This window comes from Rhynchophorus ferrugineus, unplaced genomic scaffold, assembly GCF_030347505.1.
Source record: "Rhynchophorus ferrugineus isolate W39M unplaced genomic scaffold, kcgeb_rfMv2 rfM1, whole genome shotgun sequence".
Classification (NCBI taxonomy): Eukaryota; Metazoa; Arthropoda; class Insecta; order Coleoptera; family Curculionidae; genus Rhynchophorus; species Rhynchophorus ferrugineus.
Genome location: NW_027472580.1, coordinates 70,127,171 through 70,149,008, shown reverse-complemented (window position 1 = coordinate 70,149,008; position 21,838 = coordinate 70,127,171). Strand labels below are relative to the sequence as shown.

Genomic DNA, 21,838 nt, shown 5'->3' with positions numbered 1-21,838 from the left:
AATTTTCTCAAATGTCGGGTTTTGTCACAGCTGTATATACCTTTCGATAAAGCGGGCACATTAATATGTTCTTTACAAAAATGTATAATATAAATTAAATTGATCACACTTTTCTAAATCAGTTATTATACAAACCTTAGCCCTTTAATAGTCCCAATAAGACGAAAGTAACATAAAATCGTAAATGACACTGCTTAAAATTCAATAACTTCGTTTAATTATGTTTTAACATATTCACACTCCTTTTTATTATCGTTTCAATTGTAAAATGTTGGGATTCGCCTTCCGATTCAACATTTCTTGTCGGAATTTTGAGATACCGATTTTGATTCCAAAAATTGCGTGTCCTTAGTTGATTTACCACATACCACAGAAACGTCAAATCTACTGCATAAAAAATTGAACTGGCAGCGCAATACATTTTTTTCACTTCAAAATAGCAGTGACACAAGTGTCAATATGTGTCTGTCTAAAGTTGTAAATTAGTTTTGAAGTCAGACAATATTATCCTTGTCATTTTATTCTATTTAAAAAGATATAGAATGCTGTTAGGGAAGTTCGAACATGTAACGGAATGAGCTTCCAAAAGTTGTTCGTTGGCCAAACGTCTAAAAATTCTTCAAAATATTGTAATTACCGGTTATAAACTGGCAAACGTTGTTTTAACACTTTATTTTAGTAAATTTGAAATCGCCGCGGTTTTTATTGAAAATATTTTATTGCGCCTTGCAGCTGCACTCTATATTAGTACGAACACTGTCACTAACATATCTCGAAAAATAAAAAATAATATAACCTTAAATTCGCCAAAAAGAAACCGTGTTTATGCGAAACAGGTGACGACTTAAGATCAGATTGGTCTTTCAGAGATCAAATATACGAAATGTATAAAACAGTAACTAGTTTTTTCAATTTAAACATAATTTAATACAATTATTTCAGAAAAAAATTGTTAGTCCGGAAAGTGTCCATAAAAATCCAAAAGATATACAGTTATTTGAGAGATGTAGAACATCCGTTCATACATTGTTGGATAATATAGGATTTAAATGGTATAGAGGTAACGAAGGGGTTTAATGGAACTTCCAGAGATTGCTTTTAAAAGAATACAATTTTTAAAAACATATAACAAATTTAAGGAAGAAATATATCAATTTATATATTTAAATGAGACATGAATATTTCAGAATGGTACATTGGGTTGCTCATGGCAAGATGATAATAAATATTTTAAAGACAACAAAAGGTGATGGAAAAAGGTAAATGTTGGAATAACTATCGATTAGGTTTTGTTAGTCATGACATTTATTCATTACAGACATATAGTTCTTCATGCTGTTACTTGATAAATATAAATTAAATAATTGCATTTTAAGTAATTAAATTGTATCACTGCATTTTTAATCCAATTGAGTTGATACAGGGTATTGCAAAGAATTATTACAATAGACATTCAGGTCGAGGAGGATATTCAAATCAGAACGGTCTGGATTTATGGAAATATGCATTGTTGAAAATAGCATCTTCGGTTTGTGTGAGCTCATTGAAGACGAGAATAGATCAGACACATTGAAGAAGAAATTGACAAATGGTGGAATCTTGAGCAAGTTTTTGATAGATTGGAAATAAACAGCTTAGTGATTCACTTGATTAGTGTTTCTGAAAGTGAGAGTGATTGAATAAAACTTTATGAATGTTGGTTTATGATTCAATGCTGACGATTACCAAGGTGATGAAAGAAGAAACCACTAAAGGTCAGTATACAATTAATATACTTTAGTTGTAGGGAATTGTATTATAAAGTGTGAAAGCTTTATGAGCATGTGTGTTGTTGTTCAGAATATACATGAACGTTTGGTTAACATGTATGAAGAGAGAAATAACACTAACTGTTTTGCAGATATGACAAATGCATTAAGGAGAATGCAGTGATTAAATGTAGTTTTATCAAGAAAAATGTATACAGATAGTAATAGGACAAACTAAAGAGAAATATAGCAATATCATAATGACTTTATAAAGATATATTGCATCGAAAGAAACAAGAACTAAGCGCAAAACATAAAAATGCTCTCTAATGAAAGTAAAAATACATTACTCAGATATACACTTATTAATTATGTGGATTGGGTCTTCGGGGTATACCACTACATACAAAAACTCGCCTAGAACCCTACCGATAATAGTACGAAAAAAGCTAAATGTATATATAATAAAACAACTCTAGCCTATAAATTATTGCGGCTGTAAAATTAATTGTATTTTTAAGTTCTTCGATAATAAATCCTCTTGATGTACTATGATGTTAAAATAAATTATATTTAATAAAATATTTGTTCAGTTATTTTATTTATATTAAAATGTTGTTATATGTCAGAGCCAAAATGTATTAAAACTCATAGTTGATGCGGTAACATTGCGACGATTTGACAGTTCTCCCGTCTCACTGTTATTTTGAATTGTCTATATATACTGGTGAGCCCGAAATACAATAAAATAGGACGGTTAACGTATAAGCGGAAATAGGATGCTAATTCTACTCCAGGTTTCAATATAGATAAAAAACAGTTTGATTATTGTAATGCTTTATTAGTATGTATAAATGACATAAAACGGTTTCGTATAATAATTTTAAACAAATTGAAGATGTTTGCTAAATTATTTTTTAGTTTGAGCTTTTCCTTTTTTACCTGAAAAATAAAACCAATATAATAGAATATTATAAAGTGGTTGAACATTACTTAAAAATAGCTTATCTGTGTGAATTTCATTGAATTTCTACAAATCTAGTTTTAGAGATATAAGTGGCAATGTATATTTATTATATTCTGGATTTTTAGTTATTTATTCTTGGGTATCTGTTACATTTGTTACATTAAAATACAAATTATTTAGCTCCTCCTCCTACAGCTTTGAATTCGGTATTTTTAGAATTTTTATTGTTAGTAGAGCATGGAACATTTTGTGTTTTTTATTTTAAGAGTAATTCTTGTTTCATTAATATGCCACGCAAATCTGCAAATTCACTTAACAATTTTTGTTTATCATATTTGTGGTGAAACAAAGTTTAATTGATAGAAACGTGATTGGGTACCTTTTGTAAAAACTGCCTACTGGCATTATGATATCAAGATAGGGGACTAAGGTACGTCATAGCTCCATAGGAATAATAATAGGAAAATAGCACCGATAGGAATTCACATACATTAAATTTAGGTAGTCTGGCCAGCAGAAGATCTTATTGTCATTGTATGTCATGGCCCAGATGCTTACAGATCTAAAATATGTCCCGTACCTGTACATATCAAGCTGTGTTTGAAAAATAATTTTATCAAAGACATGAACCGAATGTCAGATCAAAACAAATATAAAGTATCTTCAACGCTGACGAATATCCTATTTGAGAAGCTCCTAGTGGTAAGTATGGAGCATCAAGATATCTCTTCGATGAAAAGCATGTATCAAATGATTCTTTATAGATCCAACTATCTAGTAAGTTTCTTTTCAATAATATAGAATGCAAAAGTTACTATTTTCCTTAAAACGAAAGCCCTTTATATATTGTATTATATCACAAAACTAGAGCTAATACAAATATTTCTATCACTAACACCAAAAACTAAAAAAACACTAAACAAATAAACTAAATTAAACCTAAAAAACTAATTTATCAGTTGCCCAGTGATAACAATTAGAATACGATTAGAAACATTTATAAAAATTTGCATACATTTCTAAAGAAAAATTTATAATACGGGGGTATATTTAAAAGCTTGTTAACAGGTTTATATTCTTGTTGTTCAATTTATAATTGTCATTTATCGCTTATTTTTAATATTAATAAAAATCATATAATACATTGGCTAAAATGTCTCAGGCCTAACACATACATGGCGCTAGTTTTATGGCATTCACCGCTTTGTCACAGTACTAACTCTGTCAGTTATTTCTCTAATAGTGACACTACTTTTGTTATTTTTTGTTTGTTACGCCTGGGACTTTTCAGCTCATGTGTTATAATATTAGTATACTATAGATTGTATACTACTCGTTTAATAAATTATATATGAATTTTTCAGCATTCAATTTAAGTTTTACTATCTATGGTGGGGCATCTGTACAGCCCTTGCAAAAAAATCATATGCATTTCATCAAGACTTTTGGTTTACAACGTTTGCTGGTTTATAACCTTTAATTATTATTTCTAATGCTTTGAAGGATTTTGCAGGCATTTGTCAACATAGCCCACCAGTAGCAAGTCGAATTTCTATAGAAGAAATAAATATAAAAGAAACTCTATAGAGGTTCCCAAGTAGAATTTTATAGACATATTATCTATTTTTCGCCAGGATAAAACGACAAAGAAAAATCTGCTTTGAATTTCTATAACTGCAATTAGTTGTTATAATTATTTATTTATAATATACTTGAATGTTTAGGCCCTATTTAGTATCTGTTTTTGAACTAATCTGAGTAAAATTGTATCGTTAAATTAACAGCCAGACTTTTTGAGAATACTTGTAAAATCTTATCTTGATATAAACAATCTACTTGAGAAAGACTTCTAAAAAAGATGAAAACTTGAATTTTTAAGTATGTTATGTGGTACGTAATATCTATTATATCCGGGATTCTTAACGCTGATATAGCAGGATGACAATTATTATTAATTGCTATCGGTACTATTTTCAGTTAGCAAATCCTGTTTTAAAAATAAACATTCAAATCCTTAAAGTCAACTAATATGATATTCAAAAAAGTGATAACATATTATTTACTGCGTTATACAAAATATTTTCGATTTCTATACCTAGTATTAGCACTATTATTTTAATTTCGTTAGGATATGTTTACAAAAAATGGAAGAGTTTGGTGGTTGTTTTCTTCAAAATAACTGTTAGCGTCTAGTATTTTTGCAAATTTATTATTATTTCCGTCCCTATTTCTTCGTTTTAACTTAATAAAAATATTTGACAATGTGTAGACACTCTGTGTTATATTGAAACTATAAATATTGCCTGTTATTTATTTATCGAACGATAATTCGGTCTATACAATCTAAGAAGAGACTATATTTTTTAATGTTCTATTTAAATAATTTTTGATATCGTACTTGTTTAGTTGCTACAGTTTAAACTCTACCAATACATCTAACAATTTGGTAGATTTTGTGAATATTGTCAATGTATACCAATGAGGGTTTTTCTGGACTGGACCTACAGTTTAACGGGGGCTTCGACGGTCTTCGACTTTACGGTCCTTGGCATTAAGCCTACCGACTGGCCAAAGACCAACTTAGAAACCATCCCAGACGACATTCGAGCTTACCCAGCCTGGTTACTGGAGTGCCTGGGATGGTTATTCCTTGTCGGATTTTCCATTGTTGCCTAAAGACATTTATAATTACAATCACAAACATAAAGTACATTACTCACTCAAAACCCGCGACTATTACAATAGTAGGAGGATCATTCTGACCACTGCGCCAACGAAGCTGGCTGGTATTATTTTTTTTATGAGGGTAAATATTTTGTAGCTTCTATGTATGCAACTTTTAAAGGTATACCCTATTCAGGTTGTTTTTTATTTATGCTTGATAGGAGCTCGCGTGATAGGAATCTTTTAATGTGTAATAATAGAATAAATACATGATATGTTTATAGTTTATGTACATTTCTTACTTGCCAACAATGGTCTATCTTCTATATACTCGTATATAAAAATGAATTGTTCTTTGTTAGTCTCGCTTAAACTTGAGAACGACTGGACCGATTTAGCTGATTTTCATTTTTAAATATTTCCTGTAAAAACAACAATTTCCTTGGTTATTAAACATTTATGGATACGTTCAAGCATTTATTTTGCAATTGACAACGATGAATACCGGTTACAATTATTAAACTGCGATTAGAATATAGAAAGTGTTGCAGTAAATATTTACCTATTTTTTATGGTGAAGGGTAATTTGTTAATTAATATCACATTTGTTATAATTTAGTCACAAAATAAATGCGTGCTATAATAAAAGTAAAGTTCTACTTTTATTATTAGCAATACCAACGAGACGATAATCTGAAAGTTATTGAAATCAATAAAATGTGTGCGACGAGCCACTTTACGTATTGATCCCACTGATGACCAGCGAGAGTGACTGGAAATGAAATAAACAGTCTTGGAATGCAACGGGTTCATGCACATCAAATACAACAACAGAGAGCATGATATAATGTAGTTTTAAACAATTACGGATACTAAAAAGTGTATTTAATTAATTTCCTTGCAAAATATCTGTAGATGATGAAAACTATTTAACTGACTCTCTTATCACTATATTGCAAGTAAAGATACCTCGTGAAAAAATTACTTTTAGGGAAAATCGGACAATAATGAATGAAATTAATGCCAAGAAATATCTAGTAATAACATTTATTTTTCATACCATGTTAGGTTTTAACTATTTTCCTAGTACTTGGAAAGTGGCCCAATTCATTATGATTTTCAAACCAGCGAGAATGTCAAAGACGTTTCCTCTTATCATTCTATAAGCCTGTTACCTAGTATGTTCAGGGTTTTCGAAAAACTGTATATAAAGAGGCTCAGAATAATCACGGAAAAATAAATAAATACTTAATCGAAAAAAGCATTCCTCTACTGCATTTCCCAATGTTGTTGTATTGTTATCTTCTGTATACAGCTGACGTACCAACCTCAAACTCCACTGCTGTGTAAATATATGCTGGTAATACAGGGATTCATATGACATCGTATCAGATTCATTCGTATCAGGAGGATCCAATATTATTTAGAAAGAACCTCCAACTTTATTTCGATAAAATGAATTTGTGATTGCGGACAATTTATGGCATGAACATGGTGTATTAAAGGGAATGCTATAAACTGAATTCTTATACCCATATGGATGTATGGTATCGAACTATAGGGTACTGCTAGAAAAATAAAGTGCTACATGCCATCAGTGACGTCCCATATTATAACAGTAACAACCTAATTCAGCGATATATTCCTCTGTAGTCTATTGTGATGAGTGTGATCCGAAGTACCACTGCAACGTACCCTGAAAGAATGTCAGTGCACCGGAATGCATTCGTTAAACAATTAAATATGCGTTATCTGATAATATATCATATAAATTAATATGATAAATTCACTGATGAAGTACATATCTAAAAACGTATAAAAATTTTTATTGGCAATCCTGGTGAGGAAATAGGTAGGAATTGTGCGCACATTTCAACAGTTGAACCGAACTCTTATCCAAGAACTACACACTTTTCTTCATCATAATAACGATCAGGTCAAAATGTTCAAAATATTATTGGATCGGATGCTACCACAGCCATAATATCGTCATCAAATCGAAGTCAACACCTATCATTAAGCAACTGCAGACGTTTAGTTGTAGTTCCATTGTTACTGTCGGAGAAAATTTGCAGGATAGATGTAGGTGGTACGAAGGTTACCGGGTCATCTAGTATTATAATATTTACATGATACATTTATCCTACATAGACTTTTAGGGAAGAATTTGAACGGCCACAACAAAGTCACTGTTAACGAACCATCTTCTAACAAATTTAATTAACACCTTTTTAAAAATAATAAAAGGACAGTTCAATTATAATACTAAGAAATATCTATGTAAAACATCTCATTTTTGTTGTTACGTCATGTTATGTTTTGATGGGTTGGCCAGGAAATTACTATTTTGAATATATTTGGAATATATAAAATATTTAAAAAGTTCAAAGGGTTTTTACCTTAGAGCCACTGGTTTTTACGCACCGTTTTTGTTAATATCGCGAGGAACTTTGTTTTGATGATATTTACAATGGATTTCCTTGCGTAACTCCATAATTGCACGCCATAACAATTGACTCATAATAATCGTTATCGTGCCAGTCCAAAGTGTAAATCCCATATGTTAGATATTACGTACAACGCAACATATTTAAAAGGTCAAGTTTTTTTTGGAAAAAATTCTTGATCAAATTCTTCATATCAAGATAAAGTATTATAAGTACGCACTACATAGTTAGTTTTTAATTTAGTGTTTATTCAGAGAGAATTTCAAATACAGACATTAATTTACGTTCAAGTAATTTATACATATACATATATAAATACAGATGTTCATTATCATATAACTTGAATATACAAAAATTAATTCATACATATTTTAATAAAATTAAAATTTCTACAGAATACTGGGTATAATATTGTATTATTAGTTTTATTAAATTTGTCGTACTGACCTTTTTTACCTTTCCTTTTTGATTTCCTTTCCCTGAAAGCTCTCCAAGCTCTCTGTATAACCTTTGCCGATCGGTTTATTAGTATTTCATTTGCGATTTCAAGGAACATCCGTTCTTCCTCTTCTTCTTTTTCTTTCATGAGGGTAACATATTCTACTTCTTGTTCCTGGAGTTTCATATGCAAATCCTTCTTGATTTCCATTTCTTCGTCATATCTTTTATAAAATATAATAAAACAATATTTTAACAGTAAGGGAATTGTCAGATTTTAATCTCTGATCGTTTTAATTTTAGCGTTGGACATCATTAATGTAGCAATATATTATGTAATTATTAATGTAGCAATAGATTAGATTAGTTATAGAATAGAATAGTTAGATTAATGCAGCGATAGATTATGTAATCATTAATGTAGCAGTAGATTAGATTAGTTATAGAATAGAATAGTTAAATTAATGTAGCAATAGGTTACTTTAGTTATAGAATAGAATAATTAGATTAATAAGGCAATAGATTATGTAATCATTAGTGTAGCAATAGATTAGATTAGTAATAGAATAGAATAGTTAGATTAATGTAGCAATAGATTATCTAATTATTAGTGTAGCAATAGATTATGTAATCATTAATGTAGCAATAGATTTAATATTTGGATGGGGTAATACCTTCTTTCAGGTTATATAAGTCTTGGAGTCTAAGGTAAGGGTAAAAATGTTCCTCGTTCGCGAATACATTAAACAATAATGAATACAGTTATGGAAAAGGAGTGAAGTCCACAGATTTATTTATTTATTTATGAACCAGAACAGAGAATGGGCCGTGCTGTTGATCCTAGATATAAAAAACGCCTTTAACTCAGCCCCATGCACAGGAATCGTAGACCAGCTAAGAAGCAACATTATCAGTGCTTATCTCATAGAGATTATAAAGTCCTATCTGAGCGGAATAACCGTGGATGCAGGACAAGCTGAACCGTACAGAATGTGATCCGGATTGGCGCAAGGATCCGTACTATGACCACCACCATCGAACGTATTCTACGACCAAGTTTTGAGACTAGAGACGGGACCTGGAACAAGGATGTCGACGACCTCGCAGTGTTAATAACAGCAGGAACTAGAACTCTTCTGGAAAACAGATTTGGAAGACATGTTAAAGGAGAAGCTCGAAAGTATGGACTTAGTAGTAGCGATGCACAAAACGGAATTGGTGAATCTTGTGGGAAAACGTGGAATGAGGACCATGGAGATGAGACTGGGCGATCGGGTAACAGTGACCCAGGACGCTGTGAAATACATGGGCATATGGATAGATCGTAATCTGAAGATGAGATCACTTATTGAAATAACAGAAAAAGCGTTGCATATTATAAAAGAAATGACTAGGATCACATCCAACATCAAAGGGCCGAGCTCTACGAAGAGGAAAACGGTGGCTACGACGGTAACATCAACTATCTTATATGCCACACCCATATGGGGAGGTACATTGGACATTGGCGATTAGAGTTACCTCGGCATTTGGAACAGTATCTGGGGAGGCGGTAAGAGTGCTCATGGGATTACCTCTTATTAGACTACAAGCAGAGGAAATAAATGGACTATATATAGAGGGCAGGTAGGTTAAGAGCAGAGCCAGAGAGGAACTGATAGATAGGTGGTAGGAGCAATGGAACACATATCAAGGATGGACCCGTACACACATTAAAGACATAAGAAAGTGGATCAGAAATAAAGACACAGTTGATTACTTCACTTAGGCTCATACTAGACACGGAGTGCTTGGCCAATACCTGCACAGAATAGGCAAGGCAGAGAAAATCAACTGCTGGTATTGCGAATATGAGGATACCACCAGGCATACGCTGTTTGTGTATCCAAGATGGACTGCGCTAAGGGTAAGAGCTAAAGAAAGCAACTGTCTGGTTGAAGAGTTAAATACAGCAGAACTACTACAGAGAGGTGAGGAGCTGAGAGAGGGTGGGATGAGGATGTTCAGAGGCATCATGTGCACTAAATATGAAGATGAATGGAGACGGACAACTGATTTAACGGTTAGGAAGTCGCGAGGGAGGCGGAGACAATAAACAAGACAAAATACATCCCGTCATCCTGAAGTAATTCTCATGGCGGTTCCGGGGTGGCAGGGTTCGAATAGAAGGGATAGGTTTTTAGTGGGCAAATTCTGCAAATATAAATGAAAATATTAAACTGTATTAAAGGGTTGGCGGAGGTTTGCAGAGGTGTCCTACATATCGTCTATAAAAGCTTTTCCCATCCATAAAAATGTAATTGTAACTGGTCGGATGGTAATTCCTTAATATGCGTTGTTTTAAGGTCATCTTCTCCTAGGTTATGACTAGTTCAGGTTATAGCTAATCCATAGGGAATTTCAACTGCAGATCATTAGGAGGTTCGGGCATCTTAAGTTTTTTCCTGCAGCAATATTATTTCCTGCAGTCCTGTATTATTTAAAGTTCCTCCATTATCTGCTTTAAATACCAATTTAAATCTGCCATTTGCATTACATTGAATTATTTTCGTTTGTCTATAGAGGATATAATTTATATTCAGTTTTTATTGTGTTTGTGGATATCTATATCTATGTCCTCTCTTGCTGATGATTCAGTTGCGCCTCTGTTGCGGCTTCTTGATCTATTGTTCTCTTCCTACTGCAGGGCAAAGAGACGCGAGGGTACGGGAAGAATCTATCTCACTATCCCGTGAGAGGTCCACAGTTTAGTATGAAATAAAAAATCAGCGGATGGTATTCCCGTCTGATTTGTTGGCGAATGTATCATTTTGAAAATGTATTAATTTCGTTCATCCATAGTGGTCGAGTAAATTTCTAAAAAGGTTTTTTAATTCCTACATTTTTATTTTTTAATTTAGCAGTTAGATGTTTAAAATTTTTAAAAGCTAATTTTGATTATTGATGATAATCGGACTAATTTAAAAGCGATTTTAGAAAAACCTATTGATTAATTTAATGCAAGGTCTGGTAACTATTTATCAGGCAGTCTTATCGAGTCGTGTCAAAATGCAATGGAGAAAACCTATCAAAAAAAAGTTCGCGGGGAAATTAATAGTCTGTGGGTTAATTTGGCATTAAATAATATGAATGATATGAATGCAAGTAAGGGATGCTATTAACATCATGTTATAATATATAAGGTTGCTGTTGCATTGTATGAAACAAGTGGAGTTGGTTTGGTTGGTTTTAACAAAGAACTAGAAGTGCTATATTGATGAATTTTACGGAATGGACAAAAGAATATGAACACCCGGTACATACATAATAATTTTTAAAACTGCCACAATTCTTAGCATAATAGATTACTAGGACGTCTGAATTGTTTCAAATGAAATATTGTCCCTTGTTTCTTGTACTAAAACATCCGCCAATGACTTCAATGTTGTTGGAAATATACTCTTCGCTCTCTTTTCTAAAACTCCTTATAGTGTTCTGGATCTGTCATGGCTACATTGGCTGATGACACTGCGTTACTTGCTATTGGTGATAAGTAATAAAGAAATAACAGTAGAAACAAACTATAAGTTAGTCAGCAATGATTCGTAACAATATATTAATTTAAAAAAACCTGCAGTCCTGCAGGAATTAGTAATACGGAAAAAAGTCTGAATTTAATGTTGAAAGCGGGTCGGAGATTGCCGAAACTTTCACTTTTCTGAGATGGTGTGAGTGGTAGGGATGATGTAATACAATCAATATTATCCAATATAATGATAATTTTCCCATATTTGTTCCATATATATTTAATGCCATGTTATGACTTAATTACTTTTCTAGCACTTGCAAAATGACTCAAATCATTATTATTCTTAAACATGGGAAAGAATCAGTAGACGTCTCGTCTTATCGTCCTATAAGCCTGTTATCTGTGATCTTTAAAGTTTTTGAAAAACTATATTAAAAGACTCAAAATAATCACAGAAGAGAGGAATATTATTCCAGACCATCAATTTGGCTTCCGTATATATCGATAATATATCCGTAGTATATATGAAATAACAGAACAAATACATAGATTAATGAATTAAATTAATAAAAAACTAAATGATAAAAAATATTGCTCCGCTGCATTTCTCGATATAACTCAAGCCTTCGACAGGGTGTGGCACACTGGACTGTATGTTAAATTGAAATAGCCTTTGCCCCATACGCACTTCCATCTACTGAAATCATACCTCACAGACAGACATTTTAGTGTGAAACAGGGTAACGAATGCACTGACCTACATACAATATATTCCAATACAAAACATACAATAGGTGTTCCGTAGGGCAGTAACCTTGGTCAACTGTTATATATACTGTATACAGTTAATATACCGTTTTATCATCACACAAGTATCCAATATCAGCCACAAGACAACTCCAACTTGGTGAAACTTAAAAACATGGCGTATCAGAACAAATGAGACAAAATTTGCCCATGTGACATTTATCCTTTGTAGAAGAACTTGTCCTTCAGAAAAATGAATAATTATAACTCTCGCAATCAGAGAACGTTAAATATCTGAGAATGCATCTGGAAAAAAAAGGTAAACAGCTTGGGCTTAAGCTAAACAAATTGTATTGGCTGATAGGGCGTAAATATAAATTATCCTTATATAACAAGGTTTTGCTGCATAAGTCAATACTTCCATTAGGTCCATTTGGAGTTACGGTATTGAACAGTGGGATACTACTAGAAAATCTAACATATCTATCCTCCAGAGGTTCCAGAATAAAACGTTGCCTATCATAGTCGATGCCCCATATTACAACGAACGTCTCCAACGAACTAATTCAGCGCGATATTCCCTTAGAACCCATAACGAGTGTGATTCGAAGTGTTAGTGTAAAGTACCCTGAAAGACTGTTAGTGCATTCTAATGCACTCTCCAAACAGCAATGTGCGCGATGATAGTGAAGTGCGTGGGCTCAAACGCAAACTACCATACGAACTGATTAATGGACACATAGAGTAAGATATAATAATCTGTAAATAGTCTTTAGAATAAGTTAGGATAAACTTGAAAAGATATTAAAATAGTATCTAGTATAAGTTTTAGATTATATGTTCGTACAACAGATCTAAATGGCATAGAGACTAAAATGAGATATTATATGCTAGAACTATTGCGCCTGATAACTAACACGCCTTTTCCTTAAACTTCCTTTTTTGAGACGGATATGATATTTTAAGTACTACTAGATCAATTTATTTGAAATTTGGAATACATTATTCTATCATACCAAACTAATAGAAATTTTTTCCCCAAATTTCGGCTATTCGGAAAACCATTTTTACCCTGTTTTGATCCTTTCGCGACGATTCTGAATTCTTAAAAAATTGTAACATTCAAATTTTCAATAATGATTTAAAATTTGAAAATTATCAACACTTATTAAGGCTACTTACTCTTTCTTAAGTTCTTCATACTCAAATTGCTTCTCTCCGATAAAGTGATCATATCGCTCCAATACATTTTTCAATATTTCCTCAGTTTTATTTCTATTCATTCTTAATATTTTCTCATTTACTAGATGATCGTTTAATACTGCATCGTAATCATTAATTATATTGTTAAGTTTCCTTGTCAGATCTGTCTGTGTAACTTCACTTTTTATGTCGCTTTTCGTGATGTCAATGTCACTTTCATATCTGTTGAAAAATATATTAATATTCTATAACAAACAGGAACTTATATATACATATTTTGTTTTAGTTGCAAATGAAATTGTTTCTTTAGCTGTATTAGTTTGTCGACATATCTTTTGTAAATGTTGAGTTTATCATTCAGTTCTGATGATAATTCTTCTTTTTGGTGCTTGAGTTGGTATTGCAAATCTAGAAAAAAGGGATATTATGTTGAATATTATAAAACATTTCTCACTGTAGTATTGATAAAATCCTAAAAGATAAACTACTATTTCTAAATAGATCTGTTCAAGCCACCGCGGAGTGCAGACGTACATTTCAGAACGCTCTATTGTAAAAAAAAACATTTGAGTTACTATTGGTGTCATAAAATTGCCGGTCATACAAAGTGAAAACCCAGTCTCAACCATTGTAGGGTGAGAACGTGATTTAAAACATGAACTATTGAATGTGAAATTAAAATTTTTTTTATAAGCAAGAATCTACCTTCTAGGAATTTTCTTATTTATTTTCAGAACGGTAAATCGAGCGAGTAAAATATGACGTGCGTAAATGAAATAAAATAAAATATTTAATAAATATTAAGTGATCTGTACGGTTAATTTCAATACATAACGGCTAATCCGCAATACCTTTCTGTCGATTTATCAATTGAATTACCCGCTATTCGAAATAATAACGATCAACTGCCAATAACTGAAACCCCTCAAATGCACGAATGGAACATGGATACAAACAAAAAACGCTTGAGAAGTTCCGAAGAACAAATCGTCCGAATACCGACGGAAATCATCGACTATTGGCTTCAAAAGCCTATCCAAACATACAACAGTTTCAGTGCCCTGACAGAGCAGACATAAGAGTACCAGAAAAACAAAGAAAACCAACTAAAAGCAGTTCCCAGACTACCCCCAATAACAATATATAAGGCAGGTGTTGTTAAACATCTGCATGACTTGCTCAAGACAATATGTAATAATTATACAATAAAAATAATCGGATCTGAAACAATGTTTAACTCTGAACATTTCAAAGTTTTAATAAGAGGAATGGACAATAGAAACACACAATATCATACTTTTCGACCATAGTCCGAAAAAACGGACTACATCACGCCATAGATTCAAACCCAATTAAAACAGCCCTAGTTGAACAAGGCCACGAAGTCGTAAATATAGATAATATTAAACAACATGCAACAAAGGAACCACTGCCAGAGTTTTATATTGATTTGAAGCCAAAAGAAAATAATAAACATGTTTACGAGATTAAGTATTTGGACCAAAATGTCATTAAATATGAATCACGATACATAAAAAAATCATCCCACAATGCTCCAAATGCCCAGCATATGGGCATATCACAACATACTGTCGCAAATTATATAGATGTATGAAATCCGCAGGAGAATATCCGACGAAAACACGTGACACAAAGTCTAGTCCATAAAGCGTTGCAACAAAAATTTTATCCAGCACCGATAGGAAAAAGAAACTTACAGCCACCAAGATAGCCTAAACAATTTAATTCACCTATAGTACCAATACAACATCCTTATATAGTAGATTACTTACTGAAGTGAAGGATATTTATATTATATAACTGAAATCATATAATAAGACTTATTGTCCACGGGCAGATTGTTAACGTTCTAGGAGATTAATAAAAAAACTATTTCTAAATAACACTGTTAATAAATAAAATATATATTCTGTTTTCTTTTCAGTTGTTTAACGATATGCGAAATTATGTATGATGGGTTTAATTTTATAAATATGCACCAAGACAGTATATACTCCTACAAGACTCACATGCCAATCAGACAGAAGAAAAGGGGCTTCTAGCACTACTGCAGGTAGATTACAAAACAAGATGACGAGACTTGACCAGGTTAAGAGTAACTGATACATATTTTGTTTAACAATGTGATTTGATAAAACATATCGAATAATAATTACACATAAGCAATGTATAAAGCTAACTAAAGTAATAAAAAATTTAGCGGAGGTCTTGTTTAATATTTCATAGGAGAATTTAATACGTTAAAGCATGTCTTAAATCATTAAAACGCTGACTTTGTAAAGTACTTGATGAAATATTGCAGTTGCATATATCCTTATAACATTATAGTTATTATCAAAATAAATTTTAAAACTGCGATTTATTTACCCAAGGTATTTTAGTACAACGGATAAATTTTTTCTTGCAATTGTGCTATCATTGGGTATTCTGTAGGTCTAGTACAAGCATTTATTAAGTTTCTGATAATATTTTCAGTCGATTTTCTTCGAGGGTTCTAGGTTCTTTTTACAACTAGTATTTCAGTTACAATCACGTATTAGTACAGTCACCATAGACAAATGAATCCAATTCTGGACAAATTTAGGTGATTGCTCTGAAAGAACGGAGATTTTTTCGTTTATATTTTCTACCCATTAGTAGTATAAAACAGACATTTTAACTGTGAAATATAAGATAAATTATCTAAATAAAATCCAATCGCTTTAAAGTTCAGACGTTGAAATGCAGATTTGATGGTTAGGAAATTTTAAGTGACGTCAGTGTTCATGGTAAATTTTGAAAATTTCTGCTTTTATTTCTTTTTAGACTTTGTTTATTCATGTTTTTATTGTGAATCAATGTTTCTGTGATTCTTTATTGCAGTTATCATACCTGCTGTATTTTATTAAAGTATGTTTGGAGTATTTTTTATGTTATTATTTGTTTAAATTACCGTAGTGTTTCCGTATGTAGTATATCACAGTAGTGATTTTGGTGGCCGGTACATCATCAATTTACTAGAGAGACAATACTGAACCGAGTGCGCTTCCCAGTGGAACTCCTGGAGTGGAATGTTTTGTATATAGTTCATTGTATTCGTCATATTGTTTTATAGTAAAGTATGTACATGTAAGATAAGATTCTATATGTTATATCGATAAGAAACAGCTGATCCCGAGATATATGTTCATTTCATTTAACTTGCTGTCAATATACTCATTATAGTGCTGTTACAAAATGGATCTTTTGCTGCTTCATTTAATGGGGAAATAAAGACTATTTTTTATTTTGTAGTCTTCAAATTATTGCCAAAAATACTATTTACGATAAAACAGTACAAACTGTTGATTTAATTTAATTAGTCATACATTTTGGAGAAATGGTATAGAAGGATTATAATGATGTGACTAAATTGAACACTACTTGCTTTAATTTAATGATCTTTACTTACAACTAATGTAAACTTTGCAATAACATAAGGCAGTAAATACGTAAAGTTGTGGAGATCTTAAGTTTTACCTTTTAAATGTAGAAATACTTTTATATTTATATTCATATGAGCACTTATTTTTAAACGAATTCAACTAGTAATTTGATTATTATTTGAAATCACCTTGAAGTTGGAAATACTGATGATAATCATGTGTCAATATATATATATATATATATAATTTTATTTAGTCGTTTTCACTGACTTGTGAGCACTTTCTTTATCTTCAAATGCGATCGTTTTTCGGCGATTTCGTCCTCCAAACGGTCCAATAACGTTATGTAATAGTCGCTGTTGATTGATGATCCTTCCTTTTTCAAAGTAGTCAATCAAAATTTTTCCATGCGCATACCAAAATAGAGACGCCATAACCTTGCCTTGATGATCTGTTGACTGTTGCGTTTTCCCACGGAGCGGGTTCATCGTGTGCAGTCAGATGACTGTCGATTGGACTTCGGGGTGAAATAATGCAGCCATGTTTCATCCATTGTCACATATCGATGCAAAAACTCAGGTTTATTACGCTTGATCATCTACAAACACTGCCCCGAATCATCAACTCGTCGTTGTTTTTAGTCAAAAGTGAGCTCGCGCGGCATCCACTTTGCACAGAGCTTTCTCATATCCAAATATTCGTGAATGAAATGATGTACACGTTCAGTTGATATCTTCAGAGTGTCTGCTATTTCATTCAATTTTAATTTACGGTCATTCAAAATCATTTTGCGGATTTTTTAAATATTTTTGTCGGTAACAACCTCTTTTGGGCGTCCACTGCGTTCACCGTCTTCGGTGCTCATTTCACCACGTCTAAACTTAGCATATCAGTCCTTGATGGTTGATTTTCCTGGGGCAGTATCCGGAAACTTGGCATCAAGCCAAGTTCTTGCTTCAACTGTATTTTTTCTCATCAAAAAGCAATATTTTATCAACACGCGAAATTGCTTTTTATCATTTTTTTTCACATTAACAAAATTTGCTTTATTCAAAATTCTATAATTCAGAAACTAATGATCCGATAGCTATCAAATTTATACACGCATCTTTTGATGGTTAGGGCTAACTATTATGGGAAAACTTATGGATGTAATTCTAGTAGCGCCATCTATGTGTCAGGCCGGGGACTTTTCAATTGACCTGTCCGTTCCGTAACATCCTCCAATCGACCATGTGAAACTTAATATCGATTATTCTGGATCTAGGAGCTAGAGAACCTCAACATTGATGTACTGATGTAGTCTCTGCTTCATGCTTTTGGGCATAGCCTTTGCTAACGTTATCATTGATGGTTTCCACCTTCATATACCTATGCAGATTGTCGTTACGAATGTGCCATTGTTGCGTGTTTTGTAATATTTGTATGATATTACATTATTATTTCTATTGTTTTGGCTTTTACAAATAATAATGTATACAAGGCTGGCTAAATATCTGCACAATAACCAGTATTTTTGTAATTCAGCTTGCATTCTTCGCATTTTTTTAACTCCGGTTTCCATCTGAGTTTCATGATCATGCCAAGATATTTATCTCTATTGCCATACGGACTTAATTTGCTGATTTATATATACTGGCTTGCGCTTGATTCTTTCGTTGGTGAAATCAATATGCACTGACTTATTTTTATCTATATGTACGCTTAATTTTTCTGTCCAGCATTGTATTTCGGTAATAGCTGTTTGTAACTTTTCAGTTGGTTTATTGCCATTTTCTCCAATAGCTAGAATTGCAGCGTCATCTGCAAAAGTTGCAAGAATTTTCACTGGAATATAGGTAAATCCCCAGTATGCTACAGATGTAGGACTGGTCCCACTGGATGCACTTCTTGTGGCAAATCTGCTTGTATTTTCCTGAAGTCAGAGTTGGCATCTTCATGTTAAACTCTGAAGTATTGGTTAGTTGTATATGGCTCTAAAATGTTTGAATATTGGTCAGGTAGTAAACCCTCGTGCCAAATTTATCGGAAACTTGAGTAGGACCTTAAAATATTGCAGAACAAACTCTATTTTCTTCTAGTAAGTTTTTAGTGACTGTTGTTTCCTGCAAACAAATTTATGATTCGGAATAAGATTATTTTCCTCAATAATTGGTTTTATCCTTTTCAATACAGGTTTTTGAATGGAATTTTCATGCTCTCTTGCCCAATGGCGTGGAGTAATTTTTTAACATCATCTATTGTGTAGGTTTGAAACATTATTTCAAGGTGGCTTGCAAATCGTGTAGCCTTCACATAACAATCTCTAGCCCAGCTTCCAACATCATTTTTAGTCTAAGGCGTTTACATGATAGGTCTTTTAAAGTTTCTAATAGCTCTCCACATTGAACAATTAGCAGTATCGCTACAAGCACGTTAAAATCACTCCCGGTATCATTTATAAGTTGTTTAATTTTATGTCTTAGTTAGGAAGTAAGATTATTCAGCTTATTTTTATCTTGCTGAGTCCTTCTCATGGTATATTTTCTTCGCCTTTATTTTTTCTTTCCGATATTACTTCTAGGATTTCTTCAGTTAGTATTTACCTAGTTTTACCTTAGTTTTGATCTGATTTTTGGGATATTTTGAATGCTGAATATCCTTGAACAACTCCACTTTAAAATCCACTTCTTCCTCAGTGTGTCTCCGGTCGCTCATTTAGATTTTTCTTCTAATGCCAACGTTAGTACCTATGATTTGGTTCCTCTACTAACTGGATATTAATGGCAAATGATTTGAGTTTAGTTCCAAATTTTCCTCCTTAAACAGCACATAATGGCTTTATATGTTTCTAGTGATGTAGAAATCCAACAAATTTGGGATCTTATCTGGATCCGTTAGCCAATTTGTGAAATTACGTAATTAATTTCGATCCCCAATGAGTATACTTAACACTGTAGTTATCATCTATAAGAAATTTATTTACCTATTATACACCTTGTAAATTTAAAACTGTGTTTCGATGGGCTATATAATAATAATAAATTAATATATGTAAATAAGAAGTGTTAGTGTTTCTTTTCCAGTGTAAATTTGAAAAACAACATTGAGTATTGTTTATTTTACTTGTAGTAACTGATCGGTGCGACCCAATAGGACATAACACTTATAACAACTAGGAACACAGCGGTTGGCGATCAAAGAACTTAGAAGACTAGAACAACTTAACCTCCTGATTCGTGAATGTCTTATTTCCGGAGTATCATTAACCATATTTATCTTCCTGTCGACTATATGAACGTTAGTATCAGACGAATACCAATAAAACTTAACTGATGTTTAGTCCATATTAAAACAAGTAAACAAATACTACATAATAAGACTGTATTAAACTTACTATGTACAAACTATATATAATAATATAATATAAACTTATTATGATTTGAATTACCTTCTATAGCATCAGTTAGTAATCTGTTTGATTTAAAGGCCTCCCTAAGCTCCTTATCTTTTGCGTCTTCTTCGGTACCAGTCATATAAAGTTTAATTTCTGCCACTGACTTTAGTTCTTCAAATTCTTCAGTAAAATTTATAACAAGCGGTAAATTATTTGACGCAATATTGCATCTGGTTGCTTCAAGAATGTTTATATTTTCAGATAGCAGGTGGATAACCTGTAATAAATTTGGATCTGAAAATGCTCTTCTCTCCATGTCACCGTCATGCTAAAATAAATATATTATGTATTATTATTTATGTACATTATATGTATATAAAAGGTGACCTTGAGACCATACTTATTTGTGCTTCAGAAATATTACAGTGGCGAAGGCATAAATGGCGGAAAATGAGAGATTTCTCTGTTTTGTGTTTTGGTCTGAACCGGATTAATTAGTATATTTTCAATTTTGGTATTCAGAACTAACCTAAGACGCAGACAACGCCAATCATCACTGAACCTGTAAGTACTATTAGTAAATTAGAGGAAATGATGGGTAAACTTATGAACCAAATGAGTACAATAATGAATATATTCACCGTCATCTTTACCAAGCTAGTCTAATGACTGAAAACCATTACAGCAAATACAAAATAGCCATCCGGAATGCTAATGGACTCCAGAAACGTGCCAGGGAGCTTAAAATGTTTTTATATGAACAAAATATTGATATCATGATTGTATCCGAAACACATTTCACACATTCCGTAATACAAGATGTATCACACACAACACTCATATGATAAAGCGCATTGAGGAACATCTATAATTATTCGTGAAAATATAATGTGAAACAGAGAAATTCAGCGAGGAATATTTACAAGCCACCAGTGTAACCATTGAAGAAATGCAGGTTAACAATGAGTGCTATCTATTGTCCACCTAAACGCAACAACTAGGCAGAACAATACCACGGTTTCTTTAATACACTGGGTAATAGATTCATTGCCGGAGGAGACTATAATGCAAAGTATGTAATGTGGGGTTCTAGATTAATAACAGCAAAAGGTAGAGAATTGGTCAACGCAATGAAGGCATATAATTTACAACAAATTTCTACTGGTGAGCCAACATATTGGCCGTCAGATTGCAATAAAATCCCGATACCATAGACTTTTGTGTTGCAAAAAATAATGATACCACAACGTGCAAAGCTGAATCATGCTTCGATCTATCATCTGAACACTCACCAGTTATTATAACAGTGAACTCA

General features: G+C 32.4%; 1 protein-coding gene across 1 annotated transcript; it reads right to left on the bottom strand.

Moving 5' to 3' along the window:
• Window positions 1-2,578: 2,578 nt before the first annotated feature.
• Window positions 2,579-21,170, bottom strand: LOC143201128 (uncharacterized). Its single transcript, XM_076411991.1, has 7 exons — window positions 21,053-21,170; window positions 20,948-21,003; window positions 20,578-20,851; window positions 13,995-14,130; window positions 13,702-13,944; window positions 8,274-8,488; window positions 2,579-2,690 (listed from the first exon to the last, which is right to left on the bottom strand). The coding sequence occupies exons 1-7, from the start codon at window positions 21,168-21,170 to the stop codon at window positions 2,659-2,661; spliced, it is 1,074 nt and encodes a 357-aa protein (XP_076268106.1). The 3' UTR covers window positions 2,579-2,658.
• Between the last annotated feature and the right edge of the window lie 668 nt (window positions 21,171-21,838).